At 45.1% G+C, this 21,225-nt stretch overlaps 1 protein-coding gene across 6 annotated transcripts in view; it reads right to left on the reverse strand.

Moving 5' to 3' along the window:
* Positions 1-21,225, reverse strand: part of QRICH1 (glutamine rich 1) — a 64,393-nt gene that overhangs the window by 33,121 nt on the left and 10,047 nt on the right. For all 6 annotated transcript variants that reach the window (XM_003818385.7, XM_003818386.8, XM_055109926.3 and 3 more), the window contains one exon: positions 13,628-13,957. In XM_003818385.7, the coding sequence (XP_003818433.1) occupies positions 13,628-13,936 (309 nt within the window). In that variant the 5' untranslated portion in view covers positions 13,937-13,957. The remainder of the gene's footprint in view (positions 1-13,627; positions 13,958-21,225) is intronic.

Below are 21,225 nucleotides of genomic sequence, written 5' to 3' on the forward strand. Positions count from 1 at the left end.
TTTCTTTAGGTACAGTAAGTATAAAAGGGGAGAGTGTCTACTTCCCTACAGTGTTTTGAACATAAAATAATATTTAGTTACAGATAATAGGTGCTCAAATAAGTAGGTTTATTATTTCTCTCCATGAAGTAAAATATTATTTCCTTGCACCAGTGGTTCTCAAAATGTAGTTTCCATGCCAACAGCAGCAGCAGCATCCAGGCACTCAGAAATACAAATTGTCAGGTACCACTCCAGACCTACTAACTCTGAAATTCTAAGAAGTGGTTTTATCAAGTCCTCCAGTGTAATTACATGGTCAAATTTAAGAACTAGGGCTATATGCCAAAGACATAAGAGGAAACTATGTAGCCAATTACTGCAGAACAGCAGTTTTCAAGATTTCTTAGTCAAAGCTTGAATTTGGGGCTGGGCATCGTGGTCATGCCTATAATCCCAGCACTTTGGGAGCCCAAGGCAGGAAAACTGCTTGAGCCCAGGAGTTCGAGATCAACCTGGGCAACATAGTGACACCCCTATCTCTACAAAAAATTTTAAAAATTACCTGGGCGTGGACACACACCTGTAGTCTCAGCTACCTGGGAGGCTGAGGAAGGAAGACTGCTTGAGCCCAGGAGATTGAGGCTGCAGTGAACTATGAACGGCACGTGCCACTGTACTCCAGCTTCGACAACAAAGTGAAACTCTAACACCAAAAAACTTGAATTTGGTCAAAAAATATTGAAGACCCAAAAGAACTTGTTTACATAGGTTATATCTAGTAATATTTACTTGTACTCTAAATTAAAACTAGGAATTTAATTTTTTAATTCTTTTTTTATTTGAGATGGAGTATCACTCTGTTGCCCTGGCTGGAGTGCAATGGTGCCATCTCAGCTCACCGCAACCTCTGCTTCCCGGGTTCAAGCGATTCTCTTGCCTCAGCCTCCTGAGTGGCTGGGATTACAGGCATGCGCCACCATGCCTGGCTGGTTTTTTGTTGTTGTTGTTGTTTGTTTTTTATATTTTTAGTAGAGATGGGGTTTCTCCATGTTGGTCAGGCTGGTCTCAAACTCCCAACCTCAGGTGATCCGCCTGCCTCGGCCTCCCAAAGTGCTGGGATTATAGGCGTGAGCCACCATGCCTGGCCCTAATTTTTTTTTTTTTTTTTTTTTGGAGACAGAGTCTCAGTCTCGCCCAGGCTGGAGTGCAGTGGTGTGATCTTGGAAGTACAACTTTGTCTTCCCGGGTTCAAGAGATTCTCTTAACCTCTGCCTCCCGAGTAGCTGGGATTATAGGTGCCCACCACCATGCCTGGCTGTTTTTTTTGTTTGTTTTTGTATTTTTAGTAGAGATGGGGTTGCCCCATGTTGGCCAACCTGGTCTTGAACTCATATCCTCAAGCAATCCACCTACCGCATCCTCCCAAAGTGCTGAGATTACAGGCATGAGCCACCACGCCTGGCCCAAAACTAGGAATTTTAAAAATTGTAAACCATGCTGGGCGCGGTGGCTCACACCTGTAATCTCAGCACTTTGGGAGGCCAAGGTGGGTGGATCACAAGGTCAGGAGATCGAGACCATCCTGGCTAACACGGTGAAACCCCGTCTATACTAAAACAAAAAAAATTAATTAAAAATCAGATAAAGCCAGATGCAGTGGCTCATGCGTATAATCTCAGCACTTTGGGAGGCCAAGGCAGGCAGGGTCACATGAGGTCAGGAGTTCGAGACCCGCCTGGACAAGATGGTGAAACCCTGTCTGTCCTGAAAATACAAAAACTAGCCAGGTGTGGTGGTGCATGCCTGTAATCCCAGCTAATCAGGAGGCTGAGACAGGAGAACAGCCTGAACCCAGGAGGCAGAGGTTGCAGTGAGCCGAGATCGTGTCACTCATGCCAGCCTGGGGGACAGAGCAAGAGTTGTTCTAGAAAAAAACAAACAAAAATAAAGCCATTATATGTTAACATAAATAACATATTCTCATGAAAAATAACTATTTGCCAAAATAATTATAATAAGAACTGCATTGTTTTACATTTTTGGAAACCTTTTTTTTTTTTGGAGATGGAGTCTCACTCTGTTGCCCAGGCTGGAGTACAGTGACGCAATCTTGGCTCACTCAGCTCAATGCAACCTCTGCCTCCTGGGTTCAAGCAATTCTCCTGCCTCAGCCTCCCAAGTAGCTGGGATAACAGGGGCATGCCACCATGTCTGGCTAATTTTTGTATTTTTAGTAGAGACAGGTTTTTGCCATGTTGGCCAGGCTGGTCTCAAACGCCTGACCTCAAAGTGATCTGCCCACCTCGGCATCCCAAAGTGTTAGTATTACAGGTGTGAGCCACTGCGCCTGACCCATTTTTGCAAACCTCTTTAATGGCTGAGTTAATATAAGGTAGCTGAATTCTCCTATCTGCTTCCACACTCAATCTGTTGTGCTATTATACATCACACATGGCCTCTGCAAAACTCCAGTACATGGTCAGGAGAGAATGAAAGTGAAAAAGGCAAATAATACATTGGCATTGTAATAAAAACAGCTTTGACCTTGAGGAACCCTAAAAGGTGCTTGGAGGCTACCAGGAGTCTCTCTTTTTTTTTTTTTTTTGAGACGGAGTCTCCCTCTGTCGTCCAGGCTGGAGTGCAGTGGCGTGATCTCAGCTCACTGCAAGCTCCACTTCCCGGGTTCACGCCATTCTCCTGCCTCAGCCTCCCAAGTAGCTGGGACTACAGGCACCCGCCACCACGCCCACTAATTTTTGTTTTGTATTTTTATTAGAGATGGGGTTTCACCGTGTTAGCCAGGATGGTCTCGATCTCCTGAACTCATGATCTGCCTGCCTTGGCCTCCCAAAGTGCTGGGATTACAGGCCCCTACGAGTCTCTTGAACTACCATTTGTGAATCACTTCTGGCCAGGAATGGTAGCTCATGCCTGTAACCTCAGCACTTTGGGAGGCTAAATCTGGTGGACTGCTTGAGCTCAGGAGTTCGAGACCAGCCTGGGCAATGCGGTGAAACCCTGTCTCTACCAAGAATACAAAAAAATTAGCCAGACGTGGTTGTGAGCCAACTGCGGTCCCAGCAACTCAGGAGGCTGAGGTGGGAGAACTACTTGAACTCAAGAGGCAGAGGTTGCAGTGACGCAAGATCATGTCACTGTACTCTGGCATGAGTGACAGTGAGACCTCCATCTCAGAAAAAAATAAGGGTAAGGAAAAAAAAAGAACCACTACTATTGTGTTAAACACATAGTATGTTTTTAAATTATAATACGGCTTGCTTAAAACAAAATGTCAAAAATCTGGTTACTATCACTGAATCATAGCTCATATGCTTCATGCTTTACTGTATTTCTTAATTTACTTTTCTTTTCTTTTTTTTTTGTTGAGGCAAGAGTCTCACTCTGTCGCCTAGGCTGGAATGCAGTGGAGCAATCTTGGCTCACTGCAACCTCCTCCTCCAGAGTTCAAGCAATTCTCCTGCCTCAGCCTCCTGAGTAGCTGGGATTACTGGCACCTGCCACCCGTGCCTGGCTAATTTTCATATTTTTAGTTGAGACAAGGTTTCACAAAGGCATGAGCCACTGCACCCAGATGATTTTTCTTCTTTTAAAATGAGTTATTATCTGATCAATTGATTTTTCTTAGAAATCATTTATCAGGCCAAGTGAAGTGGGTCATGCCTGTAATCCTAGCATTTTGGGAGGCCAAGGCAGGTGGATCACCTGAGGTAAGGAGTTCGAGACCAACCTGGCCAACATGGTTAAACCCCATCTCTAATAAAAATACAAAAATTACCCAGACGTGGTGGTGTGCACCTGTAATCCCAGCGACTCAGGAGGCTGAGGTAGGACAATAGCTTGAACCTGGGGGGCGGAAGTTGCAGTGAGCCGAGAACATGGCACTGCACTCCAGCCTCATCGACAGAGACTCTGTCTCAAAAAAAAAGAGAGAGAGAAATTACTTATCAATGCTCAAGCTTCCAAAATAAACAATTAAATGGCTAATGTGGCTAATGGCTATTGTTAGCAGAAATACTAGGGAGTTAGAACCTCCCAATCCACCTCCTAAGTGGTGGCACCTGTCTGTCACTCCAGAAATAAACAAAATTACAAATAATCTGATGTCACTTTATATCCAAAATAGTAAGAATTTAAAATTAGGGGAATAAGAGTTAAGAGTAAATTTAACGGCTGGGTGCGGTGGCTCACGCCTGTAATCCCAGCACTTTGGGAGGCCAAGGTAGGCAGATCACAAGGTCAGGAGATCAAGACCATCCTGGCTAACATGGTGAAACCCCGTCTCTACTAAAAATACAAAAAAATTAGCTGGGTGTGGTGGTGGGCACCTGTAGTCCCAGCTCCTTGGGAGGCTGAGGCAGGAGAATGGTGTGATTCCAGGAGGCGGAGCTTGCAGTGAGCCGAGATAGCACCACTGCACTCCAGCCTAGGTGAAAGAGCAAAACTCTGTCTCGAAAAAAAAAACAAAAAAGAAATTAAATGTTATTTATATTACTTCCCTTCAATTTTTTAAATTTATATAAGAGCCAAGCTTTTTCATTGGGTAGAAAATTACTAAGTAATCATATTAAGAATCTGGCAAAAGGCCGGGCATGGTGCCTCAGGCCTGTAATCCCAGCACTTTGGGAGGCCAGGGCAGGCGGATCACGAGGTCAAGAGACTGAGACCATCCTGGCCAACCAACATGGTAAAACCCTGTCTCTCCTAAAAATACAAAAAAAATTAGCTCAGAAGGCGGAGGCAGGAGAACCACTTGAACCCAGGAGGCAGAGGTTGCAGTGAGCCTAAATCATGCCACTGCACTCCAGCCCAGGCGATAGAGCGAGACTCCGTCTCAAAAAAAAAAAAAATTTGGAAACAAACAAACAAACAAAAAACAACCCACAACAATTATTTCATTCAGATATAACAACTGTCAACACCTTTTTTTAAAAAAAGTATTACATTTTACTTGAAATTAAAATGAAATGAGGTGCTAAGTGCTGTGCTCATGCCTGTAATCCTAAATCAGGAGGCTATGGCAGGAGGATCACTTGAGGCCAGGAGTTTGAGGCCAGCCTAGGCAACATAGCAACACCCCTCTCCACAAAAAGTAAAAATATTAGCCAGGCGTGGTGGTGCATGCCTGTAGTCCCAGCCACTCCAGAGGCTGAAATGGCAGGATCAATTGCGCCCAGGAGTTCAAGGCTGCACTGAGCTATGATTGTGCCACTCTACTCTGTAGCCTGCAGTCCCAGCTACTCAGGAGGCTGAGGTGGGAGGATCCCTTATGCATGGGAGGTTGAAGTTGCAGTGAGCCTCTGATCACACCACTGCATTCCAGCCTGGGTGACAGAGCAGGACTCCGTCTCAAAAAAATTAAAAAAAAAAAAAAATTAGTTGGGCGTAGTAGCTGTAGTCCAAGCTACTCAGGAGGCTGAAGCAGGAGGATCACTTGAGCCCAGGAAGTCCAGACTGCAGCAAGCCATGATCATGCCACTGCACTCCAGCATGGATGACAGAGCCAAGCTTGGCTAAAATGTCTTTCTTTTTTTTTTTTGTGATGGGGTCTGTGCTCTATTGCCCAGGCTAGAGTGCAGTGGCACGATCTCGGCTCACTGCAACCTCCGCTTCCTGGGCTCAAGTGATCCTCCAGCCTCAGCCTCCTGAGTAGCTGGGATCACAGTCATGCACCAACATGCCTGGCCAATTTTTTGTATTTTTGGTAGAGATGGGAGTTTTGCCATGTTGCCTAGGCTGGTCTAGAACTCCTGAGCTCAAGCAATCCACTCACCTTGGCCTCCCAAAATGCTGGGATTACAGGCATGAGCAACCATACCCGGCCAAACTTGGCTAAAATTTAAAGTAGAAAGGAATAAAACTACTCTTGCAGGTATCATATAGCACAAACCATCTCTCTAGCATCCTGTAGGTTAGAAATTTGTGATAAGACTTTTAGAACTACTTGAATAAGGCAAAAAAGCCTCAAGTAGAAAATTTATTATTATTATTATTTATTATTTTTTTTTTTGAGATAGTCTTGTTCTGTCGCCCAGGCTGGAGTGCAGTGGGGCAATCTCGGCTCACAGCAACCTCCGCCTCCCGGGTTCAAGCAATTCTCTGCCTCAGCCTCCCGAGTAGCTGGGATTACAGGTGCCCACCACCACGCCTGGCTACTTTTTTGTATTTTTAGTAGAGACGGGGTTTCACCATCTTGGCCAGGCTGATCTTGAACTCCTGACCTTGTGATCCACCCGCCTTGTCATCCCGAAGTGCTGGGATTAGAGGCATGAGCCACCACACGCAGCTGAAAATTATTTTTTACAGAAAAAAAAGACGTTTCCTCCAATTACACTTATAACTTGCATTAATAGTTGATAATCTGTGTGGGCGAGGGGACCACAAAGAGCACTCTAAAAGGCTGGCGAAAATACAGATCCATGGGGGGGAAATTTTTTTTTTTTTTTTTTTGAGATAAAGTATTCTCAAGCAATCCTTCCACCTCAGCCTCTTCAGTAGCTGGGATTACAGGTGTGTACCACTACCTCTGGCTAATTTTATTTTTAGTACAGACAAAGTCTCACTATGTTGCCCAGGCTGGTCTTGAATTCCTGAACTCAAAGGATCCTCCTGCCTCAGCCTCCCAAAGTACTGAGATTACAGGTATGAGCCACTGCACCCAGCCTATGATTCTTACTCAAAAGAGCAGTAACAATTATCATCAAACTAATGTATCTCTAACTTGCTCATCAAGGTAATGTGAGCTGTAAGTATACATATGTGTATGTGTGTGTTTTGAAGTCTCTAGTCAATTCCCAACCTTTAGTTCTAAAGCTACCCCAGTGGACCTCTACTCTGTGTATCCTCTACTTCTCAGCTTAGGGCACTCTAAGAACTGCCCCACTTTCCCCAAAAGTTCTTTCCTACATGTATTCGTCACCAAATTTTTTTTTTTTTTTTTTTTTTTTGGAGACAGAGTTTCGCTCACATTGCCCAGTCTGGAGTGCAATGGTACGATCTCAGCTCACTGCAACCTTGGCTTCCCAGGTTCAAGCAACTCTCCTGCCTTAGCCTCCAAATAGCTGGGACTATAGGCACCTGCCAACATGCCCGGCTGATTTTTGTATTTTTTAGCAGAGATGAGGTTTCACCATGTTGGCCAGGCTGGTCTCAAACTCCTGACCTCAGGTGATCCGCCTGCCTCAGCCTCCCAAGGTGCTGGGATTACAAGCATGAGCCACCACGCCTGGCCTCTCATCACCTAATTCTGTCTACTTATTCTCTTTTATCAATTTCTTAGATTTAGTGGTTTTTAAATGGTATTCATTTTTTCCAACACTCTTAAAAATGCTTTGTTGTTCTGTTTTTTATAGAGACAGGGTCTTGCACTTTTGCCCAGGATGGAGTGCAGTGGCGTGATCACAGCTCACTGCAACTTCGAACTCCTGGGCCCAAGGAGTTCCTCAGCCTTCTGAGTAGCTGGGACTGCAAGTGCACACCACCATGCCAAACTAATTTTTGTGTTTTTCTGTAGAGATGAGGTTTTACCATGTTTCCCAGCCTGGTCTCAAACTCCTGGGCTCAAGTCATCTACATACTTCAACTTCCCAAACAGCTGGGATTACAAGTGTGAGCCACCATGCCTGGCCTGGCCAGAATTCTTTATTTTTTAAAAGTATCTTTTTAGTCACTTAGGGAAAACATACATTCTTATGATTCTATCACACTGAATCTATCTCATGGATGTCATTATATTTGTTTCTTCTTTCATTTACATAGAGTTTAGGGAGAAAGACGACGTTAATAGTGATCTCGGTCAGTGGCTTTTCTTTCTTCTGAGACAGAGTCTGCTCTGTCACCCAGGCTGTGGTGCAGTGGTGTGATCTTGATTCACTGCAACCTCTACCTCCCAAGTTCAAGCATTCATCAGTTTATCTTGAACATAAAGTCTCAAAAAACACTCCAAACTTAAATCCCCAAACTTTTTTTTTTTTTTGAGACAGACTCTTGCTCTCACCCAGGCTGGAGTGCAGTGGTGAGACCTTGGCTCTCTGCAAGCTCCGCCTCCCGGGTTCACGTCATTCTCCTGCCTCAGCCTCCCGAGTAGCTGGGACTACAGGCACCCGCCACTAGGCCTGGCTAATTTTTTGTATTTTTAGTAGAGACGGAGTTTCACTGTGTTAGCCAGGATGGTCTCGATCTCCTGACCTGGTGATCCGCCCACCTCGGCCTCCCAAAGTGCTGGGATTACAGGCATGAACCACTGCACCCAGCCCCAAACTCTTTAATCTAATGAGAAAGCGGGGCAAGGTGTAATGGCTTGTGCCTGTAATCCAAACACTTTGTATTTGTAATCCAAACACCCACAAAGTGGGTGGCTCAGCTGAACTCAGGAGTCCCAAGACCAGCCTAGGGGCCAGGTGCAATGGCTCATGCCTGCACTTTGGGAGGCTGAGGCAAGTGAATCGTTTAAGGTCAGGAGTTCAAGACCAGTCTGTCCAACATGGTGAATGAAACCCCACCTCTACTGAAAAAAGTACAAAAATTGGCCAGGCGTGGTAAGAAAGAGGAGGTCAAAGCTGTAAAAACCAGCAGAATAATTTGAGCCAGAAAATCAGCCTTCTTTTCTCCTTTTTTTTTGAGACACCTTTCCTGTCCTTAGTGTAAAAGGCTAGAGTGCAGTGGCACAATCACAGCTCGCTGCAACCATGACCTCCCAGGTTCAGGTGATCCTCCCACTTCAGCCTCCCCAGTACCTGGGATCACACAAGCAAGCCACCACACCCAGTTAATTTTTGTACTTTTGTACAGACAGGATTTCGCCATGTTGCCCAGGCTGGTCTCAAACTCCTAGGCTCAAGGAATCCACTCACCTCAGCCTCCCAAAGTGCTGAGATTACAGGTATGAGCCACCATGCCTGGGCCAGCCTTCTTTTACTTAACCTTTCCTGTACCTTTTCTTCCTTACAAAGACAAAACAAGGCTGGGCGTGGTGGCTCATGCCTATAATCCCAGCACTTTGGGAGGCCGAGGTGGGCAGATCACTTAAAGTCAGGAGTTCAAGACCACCCTAGCCAACATGGTGAAACCCCATCTCTACTAAAAATATAAAAATTAGTCGGGCATGCTAGCTTGAACCCCAGAGATGGAGGTTGCAGTGAGCCAAAATAATGCCACTGCACTCTAGTCTGGGCAACAGAGTGAGGCTCTGTCTCAAAAAGTAAGTAAATAAATATAAAGATAAAAAATGAGTAAATCTCAGCCTGGGCAACATGGTGAAATTCTGGCTCTATCAAAAATACAAAAAATTAGGCAGGTGTTGGTGGTGTGCGCCTGTGGTCCCATGTACTCGGGAGGCTGAGGTGGGAGGATCGCTTGAGCCTGGGAGGCTGGGGTTGCAGTGAGTCAAGATCATACCACTGCACTCCAACCTAGGTGACAGAATGAGACCCTGTCTCCATTACAAAAAAAAAAAAAACTCTCCATATGCCAGATACTTTATTATCTTATTCAGTCTCATTAAATGGTATTATCCCTATTTAACTGATGAACAAACTGGAGGTAAAGATTAATAAGCTCATGCCAACAATTGAGTGGTCAAGTCAAATTTAAACCCAGTACTGAAGCTTCAGAGGCTATGTCCTTCCAATATACTCGTCTGCATTTTTGAGGAGCTACAGTGAAACCTACTTCAGCTGGGAACAGTGGCTCATGCCTATAATCCCAGCACTTTGGGAGGCTGAGCCATGAGGACTGCTGGAGGCCAGGAGTTCAACACCAGCCTGAGCAACATGGCGAGAGTCCATCTCTACCAAAAATGAAAAAATTAGCTGGGCATGGTGGCACGCACCTGTAGTCCTAGCTACTCGGGAGGCTGAGGTGAGAGCATCACCTGAGCCCAGGAGGTAGAGGCTGCAGTGAGCCATGATCATGTCACAGCACTCCAGCCTGGGCAAGTGAAATCCTGTCTCTTAAAAAAAAAAAACAGAAAAAATGAAGGAAAGGGAAACCTTCTATCTCACCAGGCACACCTCTCCATACTCCTGCCTCTCCAGCATGTTTCAGTCCCTTTCCTATCCTCTTAGTATAAAAAGACTTCCAGAATACAATGAAATTAAACCATAATAGACAATGGCAAGAAAACTGCATTTGCAACTGGAGGAGCCTGTTATCTCACATAAAGACCTCTAAAGAGGAAAACTTTGTCCAGGCACGGTGGATCACACCTGTACTTTGGAGGCCAAGGCCGGTGGATCACCTGAGATCAGAAGTTCAAGACCAGCCTGACCAACATGGTGAAACCGTCTCTACTAAAAATACAAAAATTAGCTGGCACAGTGGCAGGTGCCTGGAATCCCACCTACTCAGGAGGTTGAGGCAGGAGAATCGCTTGAACCCAGGAGGCAGAGGTTGCAGTGAGCTGAGATCATGCCACTGCACTCCAGCCTGGGTGACACAGTGGGACTCCATCTCGAAAAAAACAAAAAAGGAAAACATTTTACCCTCTCAACAAATGTACTAGTTTCTCGTCTTTCAGAAAGCTTATCATCAATTAGCATTATTTTTTTGTGCCTTACAATTTTTATTTTTATTTTTTTTGAGATGGGATCTCACTCTGTCACCCAGGCTGGAGTGCAGTGGCACGATCTCAGCTCACTGTAACCTCCACCTCCCAGGCTCAAGCGATTCCCCCATCTCGGCCTCCCTAGTAGCTAAGACCATAGGCGTGCATCACCACACCCAGCTAATTTTTTCTTATTTTTGGTAGAAACAGGGTTTCACCATGTTGCCCAGGCTGGTTTTAACCTCCTGGGCTCAAGCAATCCTCCCACCTCAGCTTCCCAAATAGCTGGGACTACAAGTACATACCACCCCTGGGTAATTTTTTTTTATTTTTTGTAGAGACGGGGTTTTGCCATGTTGCCCAGGCTGGCCTCAAACTTCTGGACTCAATGATCCGTCCACCTTGGCATCCCAAAGTGCTGGGATTACAGGCATTCACAAATGCACTTAGCCATTTTGTGGTTTAGAAACAACAAACACAGACCCAGAAATCCATACGTAATCTGAGTTATGGAATCACACAAGTTAATGAAGATCACTGAAATACATCAGCCTTTCCATTTTTAAATTAATTTCAAATGTTACACTATCAGTAATCAGCCAAGACCAGCCCTCCTGTGTTCTGTCTCTATTCAGGATGACACAAATAGAAAGGAAGCCTCAGATAGGCGTGGTGGCTCACACCTGTAATCCCAGCATTTTGGGAGGCCGAGGTGGGCGGATCATGAGGTCAGGAGATCGAGACCATGCTGGCTAACATGGTGAAACCCCGTCTCTACTTAAAATACAAAAAATTAGCCAGGCGTGGTGGCTGGCGCCTGTAGTCCCAGCTACTCGGGAGGCTGAGGCAGGAGAATGGCGTGAACCCGGGAGGCGGAGCTTGCAGAGAGCCAAGGTCACACCACTGCACTCCAGCCTGGGGGACAGAGCGAGACTCCATCTCAGGAAAAAATACAAAAGAAAAGAAAGGAAGCCTCAGTCATATGAAGCTATCACATCTAAACCCAGTACCAAAAGATCTCTAATTTCAAAACTATTCAGCTCTCCACAGCAAAGATCAAATATTTGGGCCGGGCGCAGTGGCTCATGCCTGTAATCCCAGCACTTTGGGAGGCCGAGGCAGGTGGATCACGAGGTCAGGAGATCGAGACCATCCTGGCTAACATGGTGAAACCCCGTCTCCACTAAAAACACAAAAAAATTAGCTGGGCGTGATGGCAGCTGCCTGTAGTCCCAGCTACTTGGGAGGCTGAGGCAGGAGAATGGCGTGAACCTGGGAGGCAGAGCTTGCAGTGAGCTGAGATTGCACCACTGCAGTCCAGCCTGGGCAACAGAGCGAGACTCCATCTCAAATAAAAAAGACCAAATATTTGTGGTGTTTTTAGTTTACAGTACTCGAAAATATTTTTAAGGCCAGGCATGGCAGCTTATATTTGTAATCTCAGCTATTTGGGAGGCCAAGGCAGGAGAATATCTTGAGGCCAAGAGTTCAAGACCAGCCTGGGCAACATAGGGAGACTACATCTCTACAAAAAAAAAAAAATTAATTAATTAGCTGCATGTGGTGGTACATGCCTGTGGTCCCAGCTACTTGGAGGTTGAGGCTGGATGATCGCTTCAGCCTTGGAGGTCAAAGCTGCAGTGAGGAGTGATCGTGCCACTGCACTCCAGCCTAGGTGACAGAGCAAGACCCTGTCCCTCAAAAAAAAAAAAAAAAAAGTCAGGCGCCGCGGCTCATGCCTGTAATCCTAGCACTTTGGGAGCCCGAGAAGGGCAGATTACCTGAGGTCAGAAGTTCGAGACCAGCCTGGCCAACAAGGTGAAACCCAGTCTCTACTAAAAATACAAAAATTAGCCGGGCGTGGCAGCACATGCTTGCAATCCCAGCTACTCAGGAAGCTGAGGTAGGAGAATCGCTTGAACCCAAGAGGTGCAGGTTGCAGTGAGCCGAGATGGCTCCATTGCATTCTAGCCTGGACAACAAGAGTGAAACTCCAACTCAAGGAAAAAACAAACAAACAAAAAAGGCTGGGCATGGTGGCTCACACCAGTAATCCCAGCACTTTGGCACTTTGGGAGGCCAAGGCACGCAGATCTCTTGAGGTCTGGAGTTCAAGCCCAACATGGGGAAACCCAGTCTGTATTAAAAATACAACAAAAATTGCTGAGGGTGGTAGTGCACACCTGTAGTCCCAGCTACTCAGGAGTCTGAGGCATGAGAATAGCTTGAACCCAGGGGACAGAGGCAAGAATGCACCACTGCACTCCAGCCTGGGTGACAGAATGAGACTCTGTCTCAAAAAAGAAAAGAAAAAAACAACCCAGGTGTGGCCGGGTGCGGTGGCTCATGCCTGTAATCCCAGCACTTTGGGATAAGGAGGCAGGTGGATCATGATGAGGTCAGGAGTTCAAGACCAGCCTGGCCAACATAGTGAAACCCCGTCTCTATTAAAAGCATAAAAAATTAGCCGAGTGTGTTGGCAGGCACCTGGAATCCCAGCTACTCAGGAGGCTGGGGCAGGAGAATCCATCCTGGACCACCGTGCAAGACTCCATCTCAAAAAAAGAAGAAACAAACAAAGAAAACAACCCAAGTACAATGACATAGCAGCACCACAGTGTTGGTCAGCCTCGGAAAGCCAGTCCCCCACCATCACTGACATCACTGCCGGCGGGGTCACGTGCCGGGACCGGGTTCCGGTGTGGAGAGCCCCTCATCCTGGGAAAAGGTGCTGCCAGAAAGGTGGCGCCCCCTCACTCATCACGCAAGTCACGTTGAACCTGATGCTAAACCAATCATAGATGACCCGCTTCTGGGTTGGGGTTTCCTAGGTAGCTAAGCAGATCCCTGGCTGCAATCTATTCAAAGTCAGTCCTTGACACTGGGGTTTGTTTAAAAAAAAAAAAAAAAAAAAGCTTAAAGAAAAAGGAAAAGAAAGAAAATACTTTTAGTCCACATTAACTTTGAAAATCTTAGTGTTAAATAACCTATAACATCCACATAGATGTGATGATCCCACTAACTAAAACACTGACAACAAATAAAGTACATTAAACAGGCTGCACCTCAGCATTTCCCATATACCTGAACCTGCTGCGGCTGCTGAACCTGGATCTGCTGTTCTTGCTGGGTTTGTGGCTGAACACTGGTGGTGACTGGACAGGCAAGTTCAAGCAAAGACCCAGCCACTTCAGTGCTGTCTGTGTATATGCAGTTCCCACCCTGTTGGTACACCATGGTAGTGGTGGCTGTCTGCTGGAACTCCTGAAGGGCTTCTGGCCCCTTAGAGGCCAGTGAGTCCAGAAATTCCTTCATCCTGTGTTGCGGGACAGACCGTGCCTTTACTCGGATGTACTCTTCAAAGGAGATGGTGTTCTCTAGGGAATTATTCATATTGCAGAGTCCTTAGGGTTCCTAGAAATAAACAGAAGTCAAAATTATGTTACTGTTTTTAGCAGGAAATGCCCAGAAGCAATTACCCTTGCACAAGAGTGGAATATATTCAGGGCAGCTGTATACATATAGAATCAAAAAATAAAGTTTTATTATACCACCTTATTTTTTCAATTAATGGATGTTTGAAAATTATTTCTATTAACATTTCTTAAATAAAACTATCACACTGAAAACAAAAAAACAAACACATGCTTCACAATACTGGATGAAACAGGCTGAAAACACACTTCCTACCCAGCACTAGGTCAATCCCATCTTCTCTGCAGAGGCAAGCACTGGACAGTAAATGTCACAGGCAAAACTGCTCTGTGACCATCACAGAGAGGACACCAAGCAAGGAGGAAGCTAGGGGCAGGGATTCCTATGGATATGTTTTATTTCCAAGTATTTCCTATAGCAGAGATAGGTATGCCACCTAGTTGTGGCAAGACACAAGAGGCAGAGGATATGTTCTTCATTTCCCATCAGAAAAACCAAAAATACTATTTTGCCATGTGGTGCTCACATTCTTTTGCAACACAGCTTACTGGTTAAAAGCATGGACTCTGGAGCCAGGCTGCCTGGGTTCAAATCCCAACTTTATGTCTCCTTTATTATGTAACTCTAGAAAAGTCAATTAACCTTAGTTTTCTTGTGAGTAAATGGGGACACAATAGTACTTACCTCACAGTTGACATAAGGATTAAATAAGGCATTTAGAAAATCATCTAGCACATAGATAGCACTACAGAAATGTAACTAATACTATTAAAATAATTCTGGAAAAAAGGTAAATAGTGCTTTAAATATCCAGGTCACTACTAAAATTCAGAAATAAATTCTACAAGTTTTCATCAGGTATTTAATTACCTTAAGAATTAACCTGCAGACGTACAGTTAACTCTCATCATCTGAGGGAAAAGTGTGCAATCTGTGGACTGCTGACCCGTCGCTGCTACCTTTGTACCATCCTCCCTTCAACAGCCCGACCTCCAGAACAAAAGTAGCAGCAGGATGAAAGAGTAACAGAAAACAAGCGAACGTTTTTGCCAAAAAGGATTATCAGACAATTCTGAATGTCTGGAAAGGTGATTTGTTCCCTTGAGCAATCAGGATAGATACACTAGACTGACCAGATGCTCTACCTTATGTTACAGATATAAAATATGTGGGTAAACATCTCCTTTCTTCTACCTAGGCTCTAAGTTCTTGGTAGACAAGACTATGTCCTGGTTCTCTCCGAATAGCTCACCCATGGTAGTTGCTTCATATATACCTGCTGCATTTGAAATTCAATGTGGAAAAGGAAGAATTATGGTTCCTTTTTTTTTTTTTTTTTTTTGAGACGGAGTCTCATTCTGTTGCCCAGGCTGGAGTGCAGTGGCTTGATCTTGGCTCACTGCAAGCTCCACCTCCTGGGTTCACACCATTCTCCTGCCTCAGCCTCCCGAGTAGCTGGGACTACAGGCGCCCAACCACCACGCCCAGCTAATTTTTTTGTATTTTTAGTAGAGACGAGGTTTCACCATCTTAGCCAGGATGGTCTCGATCTCCTGACCTCATGATCCGCCCGCCTCAGCCTCCCAAAGTGCTGAGATTACAGGCGTGAGCCACCACACCCGTCCTTTTTTTTTTTTTTTTTTTTTTGAGTTGGAGTCTCCCTCTGTCGTCCAGGCTGGAGTGCAGTGGCACGATCTCGGCTCACTGCAGCCTCCCAGGTTCAAGTGATTTTCCTGCCTCAGCCTCCCGAGTAGCTGGGACTACAGGTGCCCACCACCATGCCCAGCTAATTTATGTATTTTTAGTAGAGACTGGGTTTTGCCATGTTGGCCTGGCTGGTCTCAAACTCCTGACTTCAGGTGACCCTCCCGCCTTGGCCTCCCAAAATGCTGGGATTATAGACGTGAGCCACCCAATTGGTTTCTGTAATATCCATAGCTCCACGGACTCAAGCAATCCTTCCACCTCAGCCCAGGCAACATGGAGAAACCCCATCTCTACAAAAAAAATATAAAAATTAACTGGGTGTGGTGGTATGCACCTGTAGTACCAGCTACTACGGAGGCTAAGGTAGAAGGATTGCTTGAGCCCAGAGATCGAGGCTGCAGTGAGCCGAGATCACTCCAATGCACTCCAGCCTAGGCGACAGAGCGTAACTCTGTCTAAAACAAACAAACAAACAAACAAACAAAAAAACTAAGTTATCAGCTGGTCACAGTGGTGCACACATGTAGTCTCAGCTACTCAGGAGGCTGAGGTGGAGGACTGCTTGAGACCAGGTCTTTGGGCTGGGAAACCTAGACAGACTTTCATCTGTTAAAAGAAATAAATAAATAAAATAAAATAAATAATTATAATAAAATATTATAATAATTACAATTATGTAATATAAATATAATTTTTACATAAATATAAAAATATTATAATTATAATAATTAAATATTGTAACAATTACAATAAAATACTATAATAAAATAATAATAATTAAGTGGTCAACGATGTCCACATCACACATAAAGAGAGCATCAGGCCAAGCACACTTTGCCTAACTACAGATTCAAAGAAGGCTACTTGGCTTAGGTGATCCGAGAGCACTCATTTGCCACACTTGCACAGAATGTATCAAAGTTCCCCTTTGTTAATAGCACAGTAGCGATTTCCTTAAGAAGGCATCTTTCAGCCCAGTGCGGTGGCTCACACCTGTAATCCCAGCACTTTGGGAGGCAAAGGCAGGCAGATCACCTGAGGTCAGGAGTTTGAGACCAGCCTGGCCAACAAGACGAAACCCTGTCTCTACTAAAAATACAAAAATTAGCCAGGCATGGTGTCAGGCACCTGTAATACCAGCTACTCGGGAGGCCGAGGCAGGAGAATTGCTTGAGCCCAGGAGGCAGAGGTTGCGGTGAGCCGAGATCGTGCCACTGCGCTCCAGCCCGGGCGCCAGACTGAGACTCTATCTCAAAAAAAAAAAAAAGGCATCTTTCATAATAGAGATCCGGTAACATTAGAAAGTTATGAAACTCTAATATCTAATCACATATACCCTTCTGCTCAAAAGGGGACAAAGGAGAGATTATATGAGCAGCCATTAACAGGTCCTCTACCATGCTGGTACATAATTTCAGTTTTTCATCTCCATTATAAAAGAGCAGCAGAGGTCAGCTGGAATTTACATTTCCTGAAATGTATTTTCTTCAACTATCAGTTGCATTCACATAATATACTGAGACTGATTAAATTTTCAAAGCTACTATAAAAAGCAATTTTTTTTTTAAGGTACAAAAGTAAAGCGTTTTTACATGCAGCAAAAATCTGTTTTGTCTGAAGTCTGGGAAAAAACAAATGACTAAACACCAATACAAAGAAACACTGCTTCCCAACGGAGTAGATGGGAATTCAATATCAAACAAAACAAAAACAACAACAACAAATAATTAAAAAAAAAAAAACAAGAAAAAAGAGACACCTCAAACAAAGTTTACAGAACTGAAAAACCTTCGTGACTATTGCCCAGTAAAGCCAGTCTCTATGATCCTCCTAGTAACCCTATTTCTCCTCACTCTTGTATTTCAAGTTTCAGAAACTCAGAAGGGGCAGCTTAAGCCTCACCTCAACTCTGATATTAAGTGTAAAGGATAATTTCACCGACTTTTCTTCTTTTCTTCCTAGAAACAAGCTTTCTTCAGTATTCAGTATAGAATTCCACCTAGTTTTTGTTTTGTTTTTGGAGGTTTCTTGGGGGGTTGGGGACAGGGATATGAAACTCAACTAAGAAAAACCATTATAATAGTATAAAAAAATATAAAATAAAAAGTAAAAACAGCTAAGTATGCTTTGACCTCTAGTTCTTCATCATGCCATTGCACTCCAGGCTGGGCAACAAGAACGAAACTCCATCTCAAAAAAAAAAAAAAAAAAAAAAAAAAGCCTAAAAAAATTATAAATAAAAAACTAAAAATCACCCTCCTCTCACCAAACCCTGCCAATCACATTTTTATTCTTAGTTTTGTTATGATTACTTTCATACCTTTAAGCCTCTACTTGTAGACTCATTAATTTTAGAGTATTGGCCAGGTGTGGTGGCTCAGGCCTCTAATCCCAGCACTTTGGGAGGCTGAGCCGGGTGGATCGCCTGAGGGCAGGAGATCGAGACCAGCCTGGCCAACATGGTGAAACCCTGCCTTTACTAAAAATATAAAAATTATCCGGGCATGATGGCACATTCCTGTAATCCCAGCTACTCAGGAGGCTGAGACAGGAGAATCACTTGAACCCAGGAGATGGAGGTTGTAGTGAGCCGAGACTGCACCACTGCCCTCCAGCCTAGGCAACAGAGTGAGACTCCATCTTAAAAAAAAAAAAAAAAAAAATTTCAGAGTATCTATGGAGTTCTCACTATGTAAGATCAGGAAATTAAAGTTCCACACCCCTGATTTTTTGTTGTTGGTTTCTTTAGACAAGGTCTTATTCTATCACCCAGGATGGAGTGCAGTGGTAAGATCTTGGTTCACTGCAACCTCAACCTCCTGGGATCAATTGTTCCTCTCACCTCAGCCGCCCAAGCGGCTGGGACTACAGGCGTGTACCATCACGCCCAGCTAATTACTGTATTTGTTATAGAGACAGGGTTTTGCCATGTTGCCCACGCTGTTCTCAAACTCCTGGGCTCAAGAGATCTGCCCACCTCGGCCTCCCAAACTGCTGGGATTACAGGCGTGAGCCACCATGCCTGGCCGAAGCCTTCTATTTTTTATTTTTTTGAGACAGAGTCTTGCTCTGTAGCCCAGGTTGTAGTGCAGTGGCGTGATCTCTACTCACTGGAACCTCCGTCTCCCGGGTCCCAGCCATTCTCCTACCTCAGTCTCCAAAGTAGCTGGGATTACAGGCATACGCCACCATGCCCAGCTAATTTTTGTATTTTTAGTAGAGACAGGGTATCACCATGTTGGCTAAGCTGGTCTCGAACTGCTGACCTTGTAATCTGCCGGCCTTGGCCTCCCAAAGTGCTGGAATTACAAGGCACCTGCCCCCATACCCGGCTAATTTTTGTATTTTCAGTGGAGATGGAGTTTTGCTATGTTGGCCAGCCTGGTCTTAAACTCCTTGCCTCAAGCGATCTGCCCAACCTCCCAAAGTGCTAGGATTACAGGCATGAGCCACTGCGCCCAGCAAGGTGTCCTCTATTTTTGACAAACATTTAGCTAAGTGAATATAACTTCTATTTAATCAATATTTTAGTTTTAGAATACATTTCATACCAAAGTCCAGAACATATTTTTTGTCAATCAAGGTTCCAAAGATATGATAAAAACAATTCTGCTGCCTATGTCATCTCCAAATAAATCCTACTAGCCAGTATTTCTAGAATAGTACCTTTAAAAAGTTACTATAAGAAACTCTAGTCCAAATATACATTTATTTCCTGAGCAAAAAGGCAAATAAGCTAGATATTCAGCTGTCAGAAAAAATAAAAGCTTCAAAAAGTTACTTGCTATAAACCATCAAAATCCATTCTTTAAGCCTTCCATTAAAAAAAAAAAAAAGCCGGGCACGGTGGCTCACGCCTGTAATCCCAGCACTTTGGGAGGCTGAGGTGGGTGGATCACGAGGTCGGGAGATCGAGACCACCGTGGCTAACACGGTGAAACCCTGTCTCTACTAAAAATACAAAAAATTACCCTGGCGTGGTGGCAGGCGCCTGTAGTCCCAGCTACTCGGGAGGCTGAGGCAGGAGACTGGCGTAAACCTGGGAGGCAGAGCTTGCAGTGAGCCGAGACCACACCACTGCACTCCAGCCTGGGCGACAGAGCAAGACTGCGTCTCAAAAAAGAAAAAAAGGCCAGGTGTGGTGACTCACGCCTGTAATCCTAGCACTATGGACTTTGGGGGGCCAAGGAAGGTGGATAACCTGAGGTCGGGAGTTCGAGACCAGCCTGACTAACATGGAGAACCCCCGTCTCTACTAAAAATACAAAATTAGTTGGGCATGGTGGAGCATGCCTGTAATCCCAGCTACTCGGGAGGCTGAGGCAGGAGAATCGCTTGAACCTGGGAGGCGGAGGTTGCAGTGAGCCAAGATCACACCACTGCACTCCAGCCTGGCGACAAAGTGAGACTCTGTCTCAAAAAAAAAAAAAGGGGGGCCTGGGATGATGGTGCACGCCTGCAGTCCCAGCTACTCAAGAGGCTGAAACAGGAGGATTGCTTGAGTAGTCCAGGAGTTCTGGGCTATAGTGCTCTATGCCAATCGGGTGTCCACACTAAGTTCAGCATCAATATGGTGACTTCAAGGGAGCAGGGAATCACCAGGTTGCCTAAAGAGGGGTGAACCACCCCAGGTTGGAAATGGGGCAGGTCAAAACTTCCATACTGCAGTAGTAGAATCCTGTCTGCGGATAGCCACGGCACTCCAACCTGGGCACCACAGTGAGATCCCATCTCTTAGAAATAATAGTAATAATTTAAAAGACAAACAAGCTTGAGGTAGGAAAAATTCCATAAAACCATTAGAAAATATCAATACTAAGCTTGGCATGGTGGTTCTCGCCTGTAGTCCCAGCTACTTGGGAGGCCGAGGCAGGAGGATAGGATGGCTTGATCCCAGCAGTTTGAGCCTGCAATGAGCTATGATCATGCCACTGCACTCCAGCTTGGGTGACAGAGTGAGACTCCATCTCAAAAAAAAAAAAAAAATTAGCCAGGTGTGGTGCTGCATACCTGTAGTCCCAGCTACTTGGGAGGCTGAGGCAGGAGAATTGCTTGAACCCGGGAGGCACAATCTTGGCTCACTGCAACCTCCGTGCCCCCCAGGTTCAAGCGATTCTCCTGCCTCAGCCTCCCGAGTAGCTAGGATTACAGGCACCTGCCACCGTGCCTGGCTAATTTTTGTATTTTTAGTAGAGGCAGGGTTTCACCATCTTGGCCAAGCTGGTCTTGAACTCCTAAACTCATGATCCACCCGCCTCAGCCTCCCAAAGTGCTGGGATTACAGGTATGAGCCACCACACCCAGCCCACATCCGGCTAATTTTTATATTTTTAGTAGAGATGAGGTTTTGCCATGTTGGCCAGGCTGGTCTCGAACTCTTAACCTCAGGTAATCCACTCGCTTCCACCTTCCAAAGTGCTGGGATTACAGGCATGAGCAACCACACCCAGCCTAAATTCTTTTTTATTTTTATTTTTATTGAGACACAGTCTTGCTCTGTCGCCCAGGCTGGAGCGTAGTGGCACGATCCTGGCTCACTG

Source organism: Pan paniscus, chromosome 2 (assembly GCF_029289425.2).
Source record: "Pan paniscus chromosome 2, NHGRI_mPanPan1-v2.0_pri, whole genome shotgun sequence".
Taxonomy (NCBI): domain Eukaryota; kingdom Metazoa; phylum Chordata; class Mammalia; order Primates; family Hominidae; genus Pan; species Pan paniscus.